The 18,496-nt window shown below is 41.0% G+C and overlaps 1 protein-coding gene across 3 annotated transcripts in view; it reads left to right on the top strand.

The window, feature by feature from the left end:
• The window catches only part of ext1c (exostoses (multiple) 1c), a 127,224-nt gene that overhangs the window by 102,866 nt on the left and 5,862 nt on the right, over window positions 1–18,496 (top strand). For all 3 annotated transcript variants that reach the window (XM_074686650.1, XM_074686649.1, XM_074686652.1), the window contains exons 3-10: window positions 6,348–6,441; window positions 10,267–10,374; window positions 12,891–13,010; window positions 15,850–15,982; window positions 16,929–17,047; window positions 17,185–17,280; window positions 17,729–17,815; window positions 17,909–18,069. In XM_074686650.1, coding sequence (XP_074542751.1) covers window positions 6,348–6,441; window positions 10,267–10,374; window positions 12,891–13,010; window positions 15,850–15,982; window positions 16,929–17,047; window positions 17,185–17,280; window positions 17,729–17,815; window positions 17,909–18,069 — 918 coding nt within the window. The remainder of the gene's footprint in view (window positions 1–6,347; window positions 6,442–10,266; window positions 10,375–12,890; window positions 13,011–15,849; window positions 15,983–16,928; window positions 17,048–17,184; window positions 17,281–17,728; window positions 17,816–17,908; window positions 18,070–18,496) is intronic.

The raw sequence follows: 18,496 nt of genomic DNA, 5'->3' as shown, positions 1-18,496 counted from the left end.
ATATTCTACTAAATTTCAGTATAACTTTAAAAAAACTCCTTTTAAAAAAAAAACTTTTTTTAATGAGACAATGAGAAAATCTTCAGGTGATCTAAAAATCAAATCAGTAGGTCAAGCCTGATCATAAGCCAGGGTCGGCATAATGCCAAATGAAGCTGATGCAGGAGGGCTAAAAGTTGCTGTTCATCAAGAATCAGCTTGAGGCTGGCTGAAGAAAGACCAGAAGTCATGTGCACACCAGACAAAAAAAAAACCCAGATTTTTACGGCATTAAAAAGCATATTTACAGCGTGGTTCAAAAAGCAGCTTGGGTCTGAAATGCTGATTTCGCCATCGGCACTCACTAAACATGGAGTGAATTTTTTGCTAATACAGCAGTTTAGAAGTTATTAGGATTGTCTGATTGGAGACACAGCTTGGCTCATGTGACTGACAGGCACCCTGTAGCTGTACGAAAGGAAGCTCACAGCCAGCATCAAAACCAATGTGGCTGCGATGGCGGATTGGCTTCATTTCCTGGTATCAGGAACAGACGGGTGACGTAGCTGAGACTATGTCTATGTTTTATACAGTCTATGGGCCACTGTAATAAGTGTCAGCTTATTAGTTAACATTTAGTCATGAGGAAAACTGTGAAAAAATATAGTAACTTTATATCTGTACTTTAGATTTTGTGTTAATTTAAAAGTAAACTAGAAAAGCCTTCAGAGAGTGCAGACCTCTGCCAAGCATATTGTGATTGTCATTCAACACTTTAGTCCTACTTTAATGTTATACTCCCTTTCAGCAGACTGTCTGCTACAATTTGGTGTTAGTTACAGGTTTGTATGATAATTTGTTACCTGACAGTGTTGAAAATTACGATGACCTAGTACATTTTCATATTCCGGATCATAATGACAAGAATATTGGCAGGCTTTGGATTGTAATTTGGCATTTGTCAGAAATTATGGTGACCTTGTCTTGTATTATTTTGCAAAGCAATCCGACCATTTATTGTGGAGTTATATACACTCATGGTGAAATCGGCCCTATCTCACAATGATTAAGAATCATTTAGAAAAATCCTGGATCCAGACGGTGAACCGGATCACCTCCAAAATTTGATCACTTCTTCTTTATCCAATTTTGAACATTTCCTGAAAATTTCAGGTTACTTTGTTGCAGTGTTATGTTGTTCGCAGATAAGCAAACAGACAAACAACCTCTCCCAAATACATAACCTCCTTGGCAGAGGTAATTATCCCATTTTCTTGATAAAAAGGAAGCTTGTATTAGTTTACCTTTTGAGCTTTGTGTTCTCTTTGAAAAAAAAATGGGCAAATGAAAAACAAGGTTTTAAATGTCACATAAGTAGAATCTATAAATTCATTACTCTTGCATATCCAAATGTATGCCTTGCCCTAAATCCAGAGCTCAGAACCAGATTTGGACTTTAAATCCCTCAGATATACACTGTGTAAATCTCTTTAACATTCGCTCATCCGAAATAGACATTTTCATTTTATGCTACAGATTTATATAACTGCAGATGCACAGTGATCCGTATAATGTAACCCCCACGCACATATTGACTATATATATGTACGCTCTATCAACAGGTGGAGATGGAGCGCATGCAGAGTCAACACCAAACAAGGCTGCCTTTCAGTAAACTGATGCTAGAAGTGTGTGTGTGTGTGTGTGTGTGTGTGTGTGTGTGTGTGTGTGTGTGTGTGTGTGTGTGTGTGTGTGTGTGTGTGTGTGTGTGTGTGTGTGTGTGTGTGTGATTTGTGTTTTGACACATTCATATTGAATATACGCTCTCACACTGACATCCATTCAGATCTTGATGTCCAGGGCTGAGCACTGCGGTGTTAAATGATGCCAACATCAGCTCTGCTCTCCAAACTCTCTCATCCAGGGAGCAAAGAGGAGGCCTGCCCGCGTCGCTCACGGAGGGCTAAATAAATGACGGGGCGAGTGAGAAGACTAATAAACATATTTCATTCTGACATTTAGTCTGCAAATAAACAAACAGAGCCTGGTGCTGAAGATGGAGGAGAAGCAGCACAAATAAAACTGCATATTTGATCAAGTATGGCAGCAAACAGTTGCTTGTTTACACATCACGGGTAGGTCTCTTATACCTTCTTTCACCTTTCATTAAGTCAGTCTGGGACACCTGCAGAGAAGCTCTAAAACCTCCTTGTTTGTCTCGTACAGGCATCCCTGAAAACCTTTGTTACAGAACTACCCAGCTTCTACTTGAAAGCATAATGTTGGCTGCTTTTTCCCACTGATTTAAAGTTAGACTCAGTCTGTAGATGCTACCTTCACACAGCTTTGAAGTCATGAAACGACCTGTGTGAAATTACCTGCTGCTGTATTTTACTCATGAGCCTTCATGGAGGGTCTCTACAGTTGGAACAGCCCCAAGTTTCAGTGAACGCTGGGACGCAAATCCAGCTCATACCGGCTTTTGTTTACAAAGGATTCATCGATGAAGTGGAGAGCACAAACAGCGACGCTGTGGCTGTTAGTGTCTCAAAAAACTTCCCAACTGTTTTCAAAGTTTGGGGAGATAGAATAGCTGTGACTCTACCTTTCAACACTTATAAGCAACTTTCCATGGCATATGAAAAAACAAAGTGCAGAGACAAGGAAAAGGCAAAGCAGTAAAATAGAGAAGCCAGATTTGGCGTTGGTGTGTCCTTGAGATTTTCATGAAAGGACAACATCAGGTTCACTTCAGGTCTTGTGAAACAAGCTGATGAGCGGATTTCTGAAAAGGATAATGATCTTAGGATAATGAAAACAACTAAGTTTCAGGTTACGTGCAGATATTCACCATTGTAACTTTAAGTGCGTGTAATATGAATCAGCACAATAGGTATCCTCTAAGAACATTATGATTTGATGAGTCTTTTTCAACGTCACACGTTGTCTTTTACTCAGTTTTGGTCTCCACCACCTGCTATAAGCCAAGTTTTGCACTTCTGCGTTTACCGTCCACAGTAGTCACTGATGCAGTCATGAGCACGGCATACTTCTGTGTCAATGGCTGCTTTCCAAATCGCATACTAAACTAGCAGTGCCTACTATTTTCGCCAAAATTTAGGAGGTAGTTTGCGAAAACTTGAAAAATCTGCAGTATGCCAGAAATCCCCGAATGTCCTACCGATCCAGGGAAATTTCTCTGAATGCAACAGACTGTTTCCCACAATGCAAAGCACTTATGCTGTTTGTCAATGCGGGTGGCAGGTTTCGGTGAATTACTGCCATCTACTGTAATGAGTCAGTGTTATAACTACAACACATCAACGCCAACGTTAGACGGTCAGTGAGATAGAAGTGAAGTGATGAGAAAGAAATACCCGTAAATGTTTTCACTTCTTGTTGTAAAAGAGGTGTTTACTTCTACAAATTCATTAAAGCCCATATAAACCAATAATAACCCTTTTTTTCTAACCATGCGTGGATTATAGGGTAGTGTTTTTTTCATCAGCTGTAAAAATAAAAAGTCAATCCCTTCCAGATTTTTTTAAATATACAGTAGAACTTTTGGTGTAAGATTAAAAATCAAATATGATTTTTCTGCTGTGGTATGATTAACAAAATACCTAAAATGTCACGATGTATCCATAGTTTGTTTTCTACATTTTATATTAAACAGCAACTATCAACTGTCTTAGGATAAGGATAGAAAGATGAGAAGAGATTGAATGGACATCTGGTGATCAGAAGATTTGAGAGAAGGTGCACATCAGGCTAAACAACGATTCAACGAACAAGTATACACCAGGCTTAGGGCTAGTAACTGGTTTGCCTTGGTGCCCTGCTACATTCACCTTCAAGTTGCTCTCCTTTGTTTAACTGTTTGAACAAATCAGATTGACCTGCAAACTTTTTTCAGTTAATATATTTTGTAATGATGCTAATTTATTCACAGTTGAGCAAAAATGATTAGCTTTAAATCCCAAAAGTTGTGTTTTATGAAGCCAAAACCAGCAGAGCATTCACACATCTCTCTTTTTTCAGGGCCTGCATCTTGTCTTTCATGGCAGGTTGAATAAATGACTGTGGGAGTGAAATGATTAATGACGGGCGTATTTTACCCTGACGTTCTGTCAGTGGTTAAACAAACAGAGCTGAATGCTTAAATGAGGGAGAGATGAGGAGGCTAAGACGCAGGATTTAAAGGATGACTTGGATTGTTCAAAGTGGGATCATACGAGGTGTTTATCTGTAGTTACAGTCGATGGCAGTTGGCATCGTCATTATTTTGTGGGAACTACTCAGAGTACCAACTTGGAAGCTAATCTCGGCACAGTTGTGAGGGATTGAAGGAAAGTCTCACCAAAAATGTCACACCAGTAAAAGTTGACACTGTGTTTTCAGACAGCCCCTCCCTGTGGCACTAAGCTTGCCTTGACTCAAGGAGTTCTGTGATCCTGTGCATGCAAAGTACTGTTCCTAAGCAAATCAGCTGATTAGGTAAGAAACAACAAACTGGATGTTAAGATGGACAACGCATCTAGTGATGTCACGCCTTTTTCTTTTTTGCCATCTGTTATCATTGTGAGAACAGGTTTTTTTTTACCTTTTCTGTTGCTTTTCAGTCATGCAAATGCTCCATGTTTTTGGCTTCACTTTTGGGAATCTGTCGTGTCATACATCTTTTATTCTTTTTTTTTCCTCTTTTTTTTTTAAACTGTTGTTTTTCAGTCTTTTAGATGGCACAGTGTCCTGAACACCTCACTGATTTCACAGCTCTCTTCTTTGTTATATTGGCCTTCAGTCGTACTGAATGCAGACATTAACAGTGGGTACTTTGGTGCGCTTCATTTAACAGAAGCAGCGCTGCATCATGTGTATAATACACTGTGTACTGTCGAGTTCCTCACATCCCTGCTTTAAATTACCCGACCTTACCCTTGAAATGAGGATGAGGAGGAGAAGTGGGGTTTTAAGATGAGGGGAAGAGGAGTGAAAGGAGAAGTGTACCTCTCATAAAAGAGTCTGTTTGTTTCCCCATCTGTTCACCCCGCTGTGCAGGCAGTTCTTCACCATGAGGCTGTTCCGCCGCGCTCATCTGTAGCCGTTTCACTCAGCCGATGAAGGCCGGCATTGATGCAGAGGTTTCCATGCAGCTTCTTTTTCAGAGTTTGAAATATGAGCATGAAGTGTCGGAGCTTGGCGAGTTGACGTATGGCAGCGGCTTGCCGAAGAAGTGGGCTGAAAATTTCCTACTTTGGCAGCAGTTCAGGCCCTCTTGTCTACAGCACAAATCAATAGAGAACAGAGATTAGGGCATATTTACTTCTCAGCTCAGTGATGGATATCTTTTCCAACGTACAGAAGCTATCTGGAGCGGCGCCAACGTTTCTGTGGCAGGAGAAAAAAAAACTCAGGGAGATTTATTACAGCATGTAATCTGAGCCATTATTGCTAAACGTTAGAATTGAAAAGCCACAAAAGTCCTGGTTTACGTTGTGTGTGACAGTCACTAAGTATCATATATCACAAGCTGTGCGTGTGTGTGTGTGTTTGTGTGTGTGAGAGTCGACACAGTGACAGCTGATTCATCAGATTTGATTGCTGTTATGAGGTTATTTCAAGAGTTGGGGGTGCTTACTTTGAGGTCCTATTTATCAGTATAATGCTCATTGCAATTCAGCATCAGCAGACTTTTATTTGTCTGTGCTGAAAAACAACTCCTTTTTGAGTTTGCCTCAGATTTGCAGTCAACAGAACAACATTTTAGTGTAAAATGGAATTTTATTGTCGCTTTTCTCACAAGAATCTCCTCTGACTTTGAGTCCTTACATTAAAGGCACACTAAGCGTCTCTTAACAATCATCTAAATGCCATAAAACGATTGCTGTCATCCTTTTAGAAGGTTTTGTTCAATCAAGGCCAACAGACATACTTATAATTCAGGGCTTTTCGATGCTTTGGAGTCCACATTAAGACTTTCAAAGCACATACCCAGAAACACATTAAATATCTGAATAGAATGATCATGTCAAGTCAAACCCTCTGAATTTCTCACATTATTCCTCATGCTGTCCCCCATTCAGGTTCCTTTCACATCTTAAACGTAGTCCTTGGATGTGCACTTGCAATGTGTTTCTGTGACCTTCCTGAAGCTTAACACCTCTTCTAAATAACCTTCTCCATTCTAAGCTGTGCATTCGACACATCACTCATCAGTTTCATCTCATACATGCTTTTCAAAAACTTTGCTTAAGGTCAGCACAGGTATCATAAACGGAACGACACCCCATTTTTTTCAAAGTATGTGTGTATTATCGGATGAATATATATGGATCACTTTACTAAGTTTTTTTTTCTTGTCTTTTCAGGTTTGATTATCAGGAGCTCCTCCACAACTCCACCTTCTGTTTGGTTCCTCGGGGTCGACGCCTGGGCTCCTTTCGCTTCCTCGAGTCCCTTCAGGTAAATATTCACACATTCAGTGTATAAGAAAAGGTTGTGTAGTAAGTTAATGATTGTTTTCTTTTGTAACTTCAGCTATGATAAATATAGCTCTAATGCTAATATTATGACATGACTGATTCATACAGCTGTCATTTACTTACTTTCAAAACTTTTCTGTGTCTGTTGGGATAACTTGCCTCTTTTGGCTTCTGTTGTGGATGTACTTCATACTTCTGTTAAATTGTGGCTTTTGCAAATCATCTGACATTTACAGGCCGCCATAAAATCCCTTTCCATGAGTAGAATGATGAAAATAGTTTTACTTTTTTTTTAGTAGTTCTAAGCATAGTACTGTACTTATTAAAAATGGATAGCACAGCATGCCCCTTAAAGTGAAGCCAAAATTATTTGAGCTTGATTAGTCATTCAAGAGTTAAAAAAGGGTATAACCCCATGATTAACAGCTCGGTGCACCCCATGTACGAAGGTTATAGTGTCACCTTGCCTCATCCATTTGCTGCAAGTCATTGAACTCTTCTGTTTGATGCTAAAGAGGTAACGCTCAATCTGGCCAACAGAGCTGGCTACATAAAGCTGTTTGCTAGCTGAAGAAATCAATGTTAACATCATAATGTCAAAGAGGAAAAGCCACTATGTAGCGTATATATTTATTCAACGTCTGTTCCACTTACTACTCTGTCTTTTTTTGTGAGTTCTCTCAGATGGAGACCCCTCAGGGAGTTCATTACTGTCATCTCAAACATTGCACATTTTGAGCCACTCTATTGGTTTAAAGGTCATCAGTTATTGTGGGCCCCCTTTCCGGCCTGAGGCCCTGAGCAGTTACCTGCCTTGTTTGTTGACAAGAAGTGTCTCTGAATACCACTGCTCCTCTTGTCTATCTCTGGTTCAAAATATATCCCATCGTTCAAATATTAGCAGCTTTGGATGTGATGAGTATTTTGGCTTCACTTTTGTGTAGTTCTGGAGAGAAGAGGCACGCCATCCATGTTTTAATGCAGTTATTTGCTCAGAGTTTGTTGAGTACAGTTTTAATGAAGCAGATGAGCTGAATTCATGACCTTTAAACTATGAATAATTAACGTCGAGGGACTTTTTCAAGACTGTACCTCTGACTGTTCCCTTTTTAGTCATGATTAAATAACTCTGGGTTGAAGGTGGAGGTGGATGAGCTGCTATTAGACCCTGATGTAACACAGTGTAAGACCTTTGCTGTATATTTCATGTTAACAAGCAGAACTTGGGGATTTAAACTGATTTTTTTCAGGGGTTTTACAAGGAGAAAAATGTCATGCCTGTAATTTTATCATTTTTTACAGCTGATGTTTAAACTTAAGGTGTCAACAAGTATAAATCATTCAGTTACATGCTGGCTTAACGTGTCAGATAAAAGTAACGATGCTGACTTGTCTTTTTGATTTGTATCCCCCATAAAGCCGTTGTCCTGGTGAGCATTTTAGGACTCACGTGTTTCTCTAAGGCTGCGTACACAAACAGTTCAGAGCGTCTCAGAATACATGCCAACGCAGCAGACATCAAACCTACATTATCTGCAACATTTCCCACTGCATAACACAAACACATTAAAGTTTCCAAATTATACTTTCGCAGGAAGCAGTGAAGACATCCAGCTCATGTGTCAACAGGGAAATGCACAGGAAGCCGAATGTTTATGTTCCATAGCCGGTGTTTATGTAGGCTTTTGCTTATTGACACCTTAATGGTCACATCTGCAAGTGTTTTCCCTCGGACCATTGTGCAGTGCTGAGAGGAGATTTCACTATAAAGGCTTTATTTGCTATTTGTCGGGCCTTTTAAGCTAAAATGGGTCCATTAACACACACGGGCGAGTGCAAACACTGGTATTTAAGCCCATCAGGGAAAGTGCAAGTAGGCAAACAATGGAGGAACCGCGCTCAGTGGAGTGAAAGAACAGTTTAAAGCAGTCAGTCTGGTGTACTTTTATCCCCCTTCTTCGCCACCCAAGTCGACAGTCTCACACCAAGCACAGGAAGCAGTAGTGGCTGTTTTTAGATTTGCCAAACGTTGAACTCTCTTGCTGCTACAAATGTTCCCTGGCTGCACTGCTCTCTGGAGCTACGTTTGTGTGTTTTTATGTGTGTGCGTGTGTGTGAATGGTCCGGAAGTATCCATAGGAGTGGCAGGCTGCCCTTACCACCACTGATGTCTGCTGAATGGACAAATCCACACACAAAAACACACACACATACACACACTACCCACTTGGCTTGGCAGCGGTTTGGGTCCTGTTTTCCTCGCCTCATTCTTCTCTCTCTTCTTTAAGTTGTTTTCCTCCCAGAGTCCACTTTTTTCCATTTGGGCACTTTTTTATTTTCTTGTAAATTTCATGGTTTTTTTGGTGCAGCAGTCAGGGTCCTATTTCCCTCCCCTCATTTATTTTCTTATCTTTCTCTTTCACTTGGTCATTCCCCTCTCCCCCTTTTTCTATCCGAGGCACTTTTCAGGATTTTTCATTCGTGTTATTCTTTTTTATTTCTGTGCCAGCCAAGCCCACAAAAGAACTGGCAATTACAAGTTGTGGTAGAAAACTTAGCGCCAGCTTTCCGCGCACACATTCACTCTGAGCCTTCCCTGTGCAGCGAAACCAAACATAACTACGCGGCACATACGCTTTCATATCACCTTTCCTGCAGGCGAAAAAGAGGGCAAAATGTTTGAAAGTCATGCTCAGAAGGCCTCAGCTCCTGGGGAGGAGACTCAGGCTCGCCTCGGGCTGCTTTTCAAATTTTAGAGGCCTCGGATTATCACTCTGGGAGTCTGCGTGTGACCTTGTTGTAACCTGGGGCTTGATTCTGACACGGACACACACATACAAGCTGCCCTATTTGCTTGAGTGTCCTTCAGCCGGGGTTATTCTCAGATGAAATGCGGCCCCGATGGGCCGAAAGGGGCGTTTGATCTCCACCACTTCAGCGCCTGCTGCTTCTGCTGCTGCTGCTGCTGCTGCTGTTCTCTGGTGGTTTAATTAAGGGGAAAAAAGTGGAGGAAAATAAATAACCCCAAGACCTCTTGACACCTCAGATTTCTGTGAAGAGAAAGAGAAAGAGACAAGGATGGGATGAGAGTGTAGGGCGTGAAGTGGAGAGGAAAAAAGGAGTGCAGAGAGCAAAGGGGGGCTCGGATAGCAAAAAGAGAAAGAAGTGGAACAACATCAAACACCTGTCAGCGAACGAGGGGATAAGACAACTTCAAAAATCAACTTCAATAAAGCGTGATGCCCCCATGCACCAGCCGCTTCCTCTTATTCTCCTCCCATCCCCAAATCCTCCTCTCCTTTTCTGCAGTTTACCTCCTCTCCTGAATACGTCCCCTCAGTGGATGTAGCTAATTAGTACACAAGGATTCAGCGCTGTCAGCCACATCTGTGTGTGAATACATCTGAGTGACAGTCTTTTAAGAAACCTCCAGGGCTTCCTGGGAAAGGAGAGATAGGAGATGTTAGTCACTGCAGCTACCGTGAAAACGCCTCACACACACACACACACAAAGTCAGCTGCACATACATTTGCACACAAGGGCATTGATCATTTTATCTGCTCAGCCTGGGATGTGGCAGTGCCAAGCAGCTGGGACTGGACTCGTGCTGATTGTGTTGTATGCATGCAGCTGTAGGATGTCATGCTACACAGGTTTCTGCCAAAGACGAGCCTGCAGCGAGGGAGGAGTGAAGCCAAACTGCAGCTTAATTTAAGTCACATGGTGTATGGATTTTTTGTGTATGTGTTTTCAATTTGGGTACCGTCTTTTAAAACATTCTTCTCCACATATGCTTGTTTCCAGGCGGCGTGTATCCCTGTGCTGCTGAGTAATGGTTGGGAGCTGCCGTTCTCTGACGTCATACAGTGGAACCAGGCCGTCATAGAGGGCGACGAGAGGTTACTACTACAGGTAACGCTACTGTACTTTCTCATTTTACATATACAACTCTGACATCTTCATAAACTTATTTTTTTAGCATGTTTGAGACCCACTGATCAAAAACCAAAACCTTTAAAAACAGAACTTAATCAAGAAATTAGCACATCAATGAGATCACCCCAGCAAAATAGTTCTATATGATCCATTAACCGACTTAATTCTTTATATTTTTTTTATAGTTTTGGCCTTATGGTTTGGGTCATATGTTGAGTCTAAGCTGTAGAAAAGATGAAATTCCTTCTAGAATACACACAACTAGAGTCATTAAAGAGGGGGTATTAAGATTTCCAGTATTTTAAATAGACTGTGAGGTCTATCTGTTTGAAGTGGATTGGAGCAACACCTTTGGCCGAAATCACACGCACAACGTTGTGATGATATGTCTTTTAGCACTTTTAACTGGTTTATGACATGTTGGAGGGATAGGTACTCAAACACCAAGTCTGTCCATAGCTCCACTCCAGAATGCTGGCCAATCAGAGGGAAGGGGGTTTGTGGAGAGGAGACAGCGAGAATTTTATTAATTCTTTTTGTTTTTTAATTATTTTTTTTTGTCATTTAAAAAAAAAAACAGTTTTGAGGGGAAAAAACTATTCCTACCTACACCAAGGAGGTTATGTTTTGGGAGAGTTTGTCTATCTGTCTGTGAACAACATAACTCAAAAATTAACCAACAGATCTTCATGAAATTTTCAGGAAATGTTCAAATTGAGACAAGGAATAAGTGATTAAATTTTGGAGGTGATCCGGATCACCGTCTGGATCCAGGATTTTTTTAAAGGATTCTTTATCATTGTGAGATAGGACCGTCTCACCATATGTGCATATAACTCCACAATAAATGGTCGGATTGCTTTGCCAAACAATACAAGACAAGGTCACCATAATTTCTGACAGATGTAAAAGAACGATCCAGATCCTGCCAATATTCTGGATACTAAGATCTGGAATATGAAATATGTACTGGGTCATCATCATTTTCAACATTGTCAGGTAACAAATTATCGTACAAACCTGCAACTTACACCAAACTGTAGCAGACAGTCTGCTACAGTATAACATTAAAGTAGGACTAAAGTGTTGGTGACAATCACAATATGTTTTGCGGAGGTCTGTGCTCTCTGAGGGCTTTTCTAGTTTTGAGCTGTCAACACCCCCTCCTTTAATACTTGTAGTATTTACAGTTATTTGTTATGATATGATATCTGATGCAAAATCTATGCACAAGTTACGTGACAAAAAATCTATTTAATAAGAATCTTAAAAGAATATTATAAAAATTACTCATTTGTTAAAATCCAGTTTTGGTCGCCAGCAAACCTAGTTTAAGTATTTATTAAAGAGTGGCTGAGCAGTTTTTGGTCATCCTTTGAGTGGCACACTACCAAACTGTTCAGAATGTGAGAAAACCTTGCTCAAAATTCATTTCACAGAGACGAGCCAGACGCTCTATTACCTGTATCAAACGCTGTGCTTACAGGTTGGAGCCCTCTGAGATTAAGCACCCCATGAGGCCTTAATCCAGCGTCAGTTCAAAAGCACCCGCTCACTCATCCTCTGTGTCTGCCTCCTTTCACACACAAATAAACACAATGAGCAAGCAAAGCTGGCTCTCTCTTACGGCTACAACCTTTATCTCTTCTCCCTCGCACAAATTACATCATGTCTCCTCTGCATTGATCCGTTTTGATCTCGGCCAAAGGAGGACACGAATTGGCATTCAGCTAATGAACAGGAACAAGCCCCCGAGAGCTCTGACTGGAGACATTTTCAAATAACAGCAGGCCTGGCTTGAATGAGCTGGCCTTGTCGGTCGCGCTTTTTGCCCACCTGCACAACCCTTGCATGGGAACACAACACACAAATATTCACACTGTGTATGATCTAAAACCGCGTCAGGGCACGTACTTCAAACAAACCAAGAGTGAGGCTGTAGTGGAGCCGTCCTTCAGATCTACCAAGTGAGGAAAGGAAGGGGAAATGTAGCTAAGGGTGGTATGCAAAGAGAGACTCAGAGGTTCAAAGAACAAGGACAAAAAAAGGAGAGAGATTTAGCTGCCCTTAGGTTCTCTAACCAACGCTCATTAGAAAATGTGTTAGCAGCGTAAAGACAAAAGGCTTTGGAGGAGTCAAACGCTCAGTTTTTTAAGTTCAACCAGCTCTCTTCCACTTTGACTAAGCTGCTGAGCTTTACTCTTTAAATGATTAAATCAATTTCTGTGTTTCACTTGAAAACTCTCAATGTAGTCCTTACTAATTACAGCCTAATAGTCTGAACAGCAGCCCCAGAATCAGCTTTGTGTCAAGTGTTCCTCAGAAGGCCAAATTAAGCAGCCACTCAATTCAGTAGGTGCAGTTTTGATCACTGAAAGGCCTTTTTCCTCCTCTTTTTGACTCTATTTTGAGACTTGCTTTGGAACAAGTGAGCTCTTTGTTGCTCTTTTCTGGTCTTAATTAATTTCACTCCTCTCATATTTTGTCCTCAGGTGCCATCCACTGTGAGAGCGGTGGGGAATGAGCGAGTCCTGGCCCTCAGACAGAGGACCCAAATGTTGTGGGAAGCCTACTTCTCCTCTGTGGACAAGATCGTCCTCACGACACTGGAGGTAAGATTTAGCTTTCTTTAACACACACACAACATAAACACTTCACAACAAGAGTTTAGAAATCATCCTTGACTTTGAGAAATAAGCTTTCTTTAAAGCAGTAAACAGCTGCAGCTGAAGGTACTTAACCATTTGAGAAGACGCTAGCTTGAGTACACCACTCAAGCTAGCTTCAAGCTTTTATTTTTGTTCTGTATCATTTCTTCCAGCTAGCATGTTTCTTTAGATTGTTGTACTCTGAAAACAGACAATGGGAGGGGAAAAGTTTATGAACTAAAAAAGTGTTTTCAATCAAAGCCGAAAACGAATAACAAGCTGCCAGCTAGCATGCTAACCCTGTTACCAAAAGTTCCCTCTTATCCTCCTTGTAAATACTAGTGGGACATATCTTGAATTTATAAGTTATTCTACATTAATAAAGGTACAAAACTATAAAAAAAAAGACCAACCAACATGTAAAAAAGTACCCAGCTTTTCACCTAGCAAAACTTGCTAAATTGAGTTACATGAAACGAGCTAACAAATGCTAGGGGGGAGCTTTCTCTGAATAATTCGTAAACAAAGTTGGATTAAAGAGAAGTTTTCCTGCTCTATGCATTCTTTCAAAAGCAGCTTAAGTAAAGAGGTCCTAGCTTGAAAACTAAATGCTACCTGTAAACATTTTGGTGTAAAAAAGTGCAACAAAACGCACACACATTCTGATCTTGGAAGTGTGAATCATTTCATTTGGCTGTTTTTTAGCAGTGACAGAAAGAAGCTAACAAGTAGTTGCATATTAGCTTTTTAGCAAAGTGTACAAAGCAGCTTGTTAGTCAAGGTTAGTCTCAATTTGAGATTAGTATAGCACTATAAAATACAAAACAGACCTGTAAGGAAAAACCTGGCTTTAAGCAAAATTCTAAGGAAGCTGTAAACATTCATGTTCGCTATCCTTGCTCACAAAATGCCAAACACTTAGCAAGAATTTCAAGTTAACTACCACTTGAGGAAACTTTGTTTGAATGATGTGTCAACACAGTTAGAGTAAACTAAAGTTTTCCCACCATGTGCATTTTTTAACATTGTGTCAAAGGAGCTTAAGTGAAAAGGTCCTAGCTTGGTGACTGAATGCTAACATACTGGTTAGCTAGTAACATTTTGGTGTTTCCAGTGGTGTTTCTACCAGTGAAAGAAAGGGCTCATTAGTAGTCAGTTACTTCCTTTTTAGCTAACTGGACAAAAAGTTCTTTTCATTTTCGGAAAGAGAAAAGGGTTTATTTTACTGTAAGAGGGGGAGCTAGCAAAACCAAGCTTCGTAGCATTGAAGCTTTAAAATATGTCCTTTAGTTTATAAAAGCCTAAGCTTAAACAGTTGATATTTAAAAAAATCACACCATATACTGTGCTGCAGTGTTGAGCAGTTTTAAATCCGGGCCTATCTCCAGTAAATCTTACCTTTAGCTTCTAGTGCCACCACTCAAGCGTGTATCTCCAGCAGAGTTGCTACCGGCCACTAATTATTGGCTCAAATCTATCTGAGCCTATATTTTAAAACTCAGTGTCCTCCCACTATACAATTCTGCAGAGGAATGTGAAGGAGCATCCAGTGAAAACATCCACAAAAAGCAGCCACTGCTGTAAACATAGGCTTTTCATTGAGCACACAGCAGCCGTAGTTGCTACCTCTGTGTTTTTTTACAGCCTGTGTGCTATGATCAGTCCTCTTTCAGAAACTCTTTCCAGCAGAGCTTCCACATTTCAATCAAACCACCCTTCTATCATTATGATTATGGGGTTGGAGCTCGGCCAATCCTCTATATTTCTACTCTTTTACTATCTCAGCGCCATGTCTGAGGGAACGTTTCAAAGCAGTCCACATCCGATGTGCCTGCAGTCTCTGAGAAATCCCCTAATGTATAGAAATTATATATCATTACATGTGAAATATCAGTCTCAACCTGCTTGTTTCTGCCTCTGTGCTTGCTGTTATTAGACTCTGAGAAACGTTTCCTTTCTGAAGCTACAGGTCCAGCTCGGGAAAGAATCTCATCTTTGAAAGAATTATTGCAGTGCGGAGAAGAAACAGCACTTTCTGGCTTGTTTTCCTCCATTTTTCACAGCTCTATCATCCAGTCTTTCTCATACGTGGGTGAATCTTCTCTCCCTGTCCATCTTTTGTTTTTCTCGTCTGGCTTTTTAAGACGCTGAGGAAGAAATGTTCTTCAAAGGTAGCTGCTCCAGCTAAGGGAATGTCATTTGAAGGTTACAAGGGTTACATGAGGCATGAAAAAAGAGAAAACCCTTGTATGAGTAGTTTCTGCACGGACTGTCAGTGTCAATTTGAGCTTATAAAAGAGGGGGAACGGCACATTTAACCCCTCTGAAATCAAAGGAATCACAGTCAGGGGGAGGCTTGCACATAGGTTTATAAAAGGCAAGTCCCTGATGTGTTCTCTACTGAGGATTTATACTGGAGATAATAAAAGGAGGGGTTCTGGAGGTTGGTGATAAGCTGCTTATATATACATACAGCATGCAGAGGGGAACCTCTCCCCATGGGAGACAGCTGTGCAGTCACCCTGGGGTCAGGGAGGCATAAGGCTGCTGCAGCGATGTCTGCGTTTCTGCTGCGTGGACACCTCCTGTTGGCGCACAATGGGAAGTACACACAGTGTATCATAAGAGCTGTAATATGCAGACACAAGAGTGTCAGCGGAGTTTACATTAAGCTCAACGACTCTCATCCAGGGGCTTAGTGGGGAGGAAATAAATTTGGTGCCGGCTTAGACGAACACAACAGCCACTTCACAACAAACACTCACGCTTCTTTCTCTCTTCCTGTCTCTCTTTCTCTCACCAGATCATCAAGGACCGCGTTTTCTCGCACATATCGAGGAATAAGTACATGTGGAACTCGCTGCCAGGAGGTCTGCTGGTGCTGCCGGAGTACTCCACTCACCTCGCTCATTTTCCTTTCTACTACCTGGGATTAGGTAAATATGCAAGTTATTCTAATGAGACATGCAAATGTTGATTTGATTGCTCATTAAGGATGGAGATTAGACTATTATGCCAGAGCTGTGGAGGCAGAGATTATTAATCAACACCAGCAGATTTGTCAAATATCCCTCTAATCCTGTCTTAGTTTTGTATGAATGCAACAAGGTTAATTGAAAACAATCATTTCTATATTTATTTGACATTTGTTTGATGATACTTAAGGCATTAGGGGCCAGAATTATACACGTGTTGGCTTTAAGCTTTTGTAAGTATGCAGGTTTGACTACAACAGAAGCACTTTTGAGGAACCAAAGAGCTTCTTGATTTTATTTATTTTTCGATTTTTTTATTTTTATGTAGGGTATGATTTTATATTCCACAGTTCTACGGTTTGTTTACAAAATGTTGTCCATTGTAATACTTTTAGAAGCTGTTTGTATATAATAGCTCTTCATTAATAATCAGTTAAAGAGGGGGTATGGACATTAAGTAACAATACTGGGTGCTAGATTTGCACAAATTTCCAAACTGCTATGGGGTCATATTTTGTAGAAACCCCTGGATCTCTAAACTGCTGAAAACAGTCAGTTTCAGAAGTAGACTGAGATCTTCGCCAGGATGTTAGATGTTGGTTCATGACATTTTGGAGGGCCTAAAACAACAAGGCATCTGCTCATAGTTCTGCCCCCCCTGACAGGTCTCCAGAGGCCTGGCCAATCAGAAGGAAGGGGGTTTGTCAACCTGCCTTAAAGAGGCAATAGCTGAAATAAGGGTTCTTGAAAAAAAAAAAAACAGTATTGAGAACTTTTTGAGCTGTAAATCATGTAAAGCTACCAAAGGGATTCCATAGGGACAGAATTAAGTCTTAGAAAAAAAAAACAATACCCCTCTTTAAACACAATACCCCTCTTTAAACACATACTTTTGTTTCTTATTCAGGGGTCACTCCAGGTCAGGAGTTCACTGCTGTCATCCATGCTGTCTCCCCCCTGATCTCCCAGTCTCAGCCAATCATGAAGCTGCTTCAGGTGGTCTCCAAGTCAAAATACTGCTCGCAGGTAAGCGCAGAAAACTTCATCTTCAGCTTTAAGCATCCTCCAATCTTTCCATCTGTATGATTTATGTCAGAAGCTATTTTTGTTGAGTCAAATGAGTCTTTATGAGTTTGCTAAATTTCCTTTTACTGCTCCTTCAGATCATCATCCTCTGGAACAGTGAGAAACCGCCACCGAACCGCAGCAAATGGCCTCCCATGCCCGTCCCCCTCACTGTGACAGACGGGAGGAGGAAGGTGAGGGACTGGTGCCATTCAGGACTCACCCTGTGTTCTGACGTCTGAGTGACAGCGTGACAAACTGTCGGCTGCTCGCTCTGTTTATGTGCCTCTTTTTTTCACCTCATAAATCCCTGCTGAAGTTTTTTTTTCGTCCCTCCCCTGGATATGTTTTTCCTCCTGCTATCTGTGTGTATCTGACGTGTCCACCGATCCGTGAGGCGTGCGCTTTCATAAATGTCACTCACTCTTGACATTTCTTTCTGTCTCCCTTACACTGTCTCTCTTTTATTTTTAACTCCGGAGGCTAAAAGATCCGTAGTGATTCACTCCTCTCAGTCGCTCAGCATGATTTACTGTAACATGATCATCTCTTTCTGGGTCTTATAATCTCTCCAAGCACAGACCAGAAAACATATATCTTACAGTAACTGAGCTGAGATTTATGACTCCTTTCCTCACTTAGACAACCAGTCGGTTCCTACCTCATGTTGCCATAGAGACGGAAGCGGTGCTGAGTCTGGACGAGGATACTGTCCTGCTGACCAGCGAGGTAATGAAATCATAGAGGAGAGCAGCAAAGATTTTGAAAATTGATCAATCTTGGTAAAACAATTTTCTTAGAGTCTCATTTCTGTAATTTCAGGTGAATTTTGCCTTCTTGGTGTGGCGGAGCTTCCCCGAGCGGATTGTGGGTTATCCTCCCAGGAGTCACTTCTGGGACCCCTTGAAGCGTGCCTGGGGCTACACCTCCAAATGGACCAATGACTACTCCATCGTCCTGACTGGAGCTGCCTTCTACCACAGGTTAGACTACTGCATAGACCCAAAGTACAGCCAAGGTGGAAAGAAATCTCATGTCGATGTCATTATCTCATGTGTCTATTATTTAATTAATTGAACAATTGTATTGTGATAGTGTGACTGGATGATAAAAAGTAAGAAGACAGCAAAAGTAAGAAATTTGGAGGGCAAGTCCTACCCTAAAAAAGACCAGAAGTTCAATTAAGTATGATATTATCAGTTAAGACTATTTTAGCAGGAAAAAATCCCAATTAAGAATTAGTTGATATATCAAAGTACGCAAAATCGCACCAGGAGTTGTTTCAGGGTGGTACCATACAGGTCAAAACCAGGTGTTTCCAACAATTTTCAGAAAAAAAAAAAAAAAAACAGCATCATCTGCAGTAAAATACCAGCAGCTGTAGTTGCCAGAAATGAACTGTACCTTTTT

The sequence above is a fragment of the Halichoeres trimaculatus genome, unplaced genomic scaffold (assembly GCF_033239565.1).
Source record: "Halichoeres trimaculatus isolate MK-OKI-2021-1 unplaced genomic scaffold, fHalTri1.1 fHalTri1_scaffold_14, whole genome shotgun sequence".
Lineage (NCBI taxonomy): Eukaryota > Metazoa > Chordata > Actinopteri > Labriformes > Labridae > Halichoeres > Halichoeres trimaculatus.
Note: the sequence above shows the minus strand (reverse complement) of the source record. Positions and strands in the feature narration are given on the sequence as shown.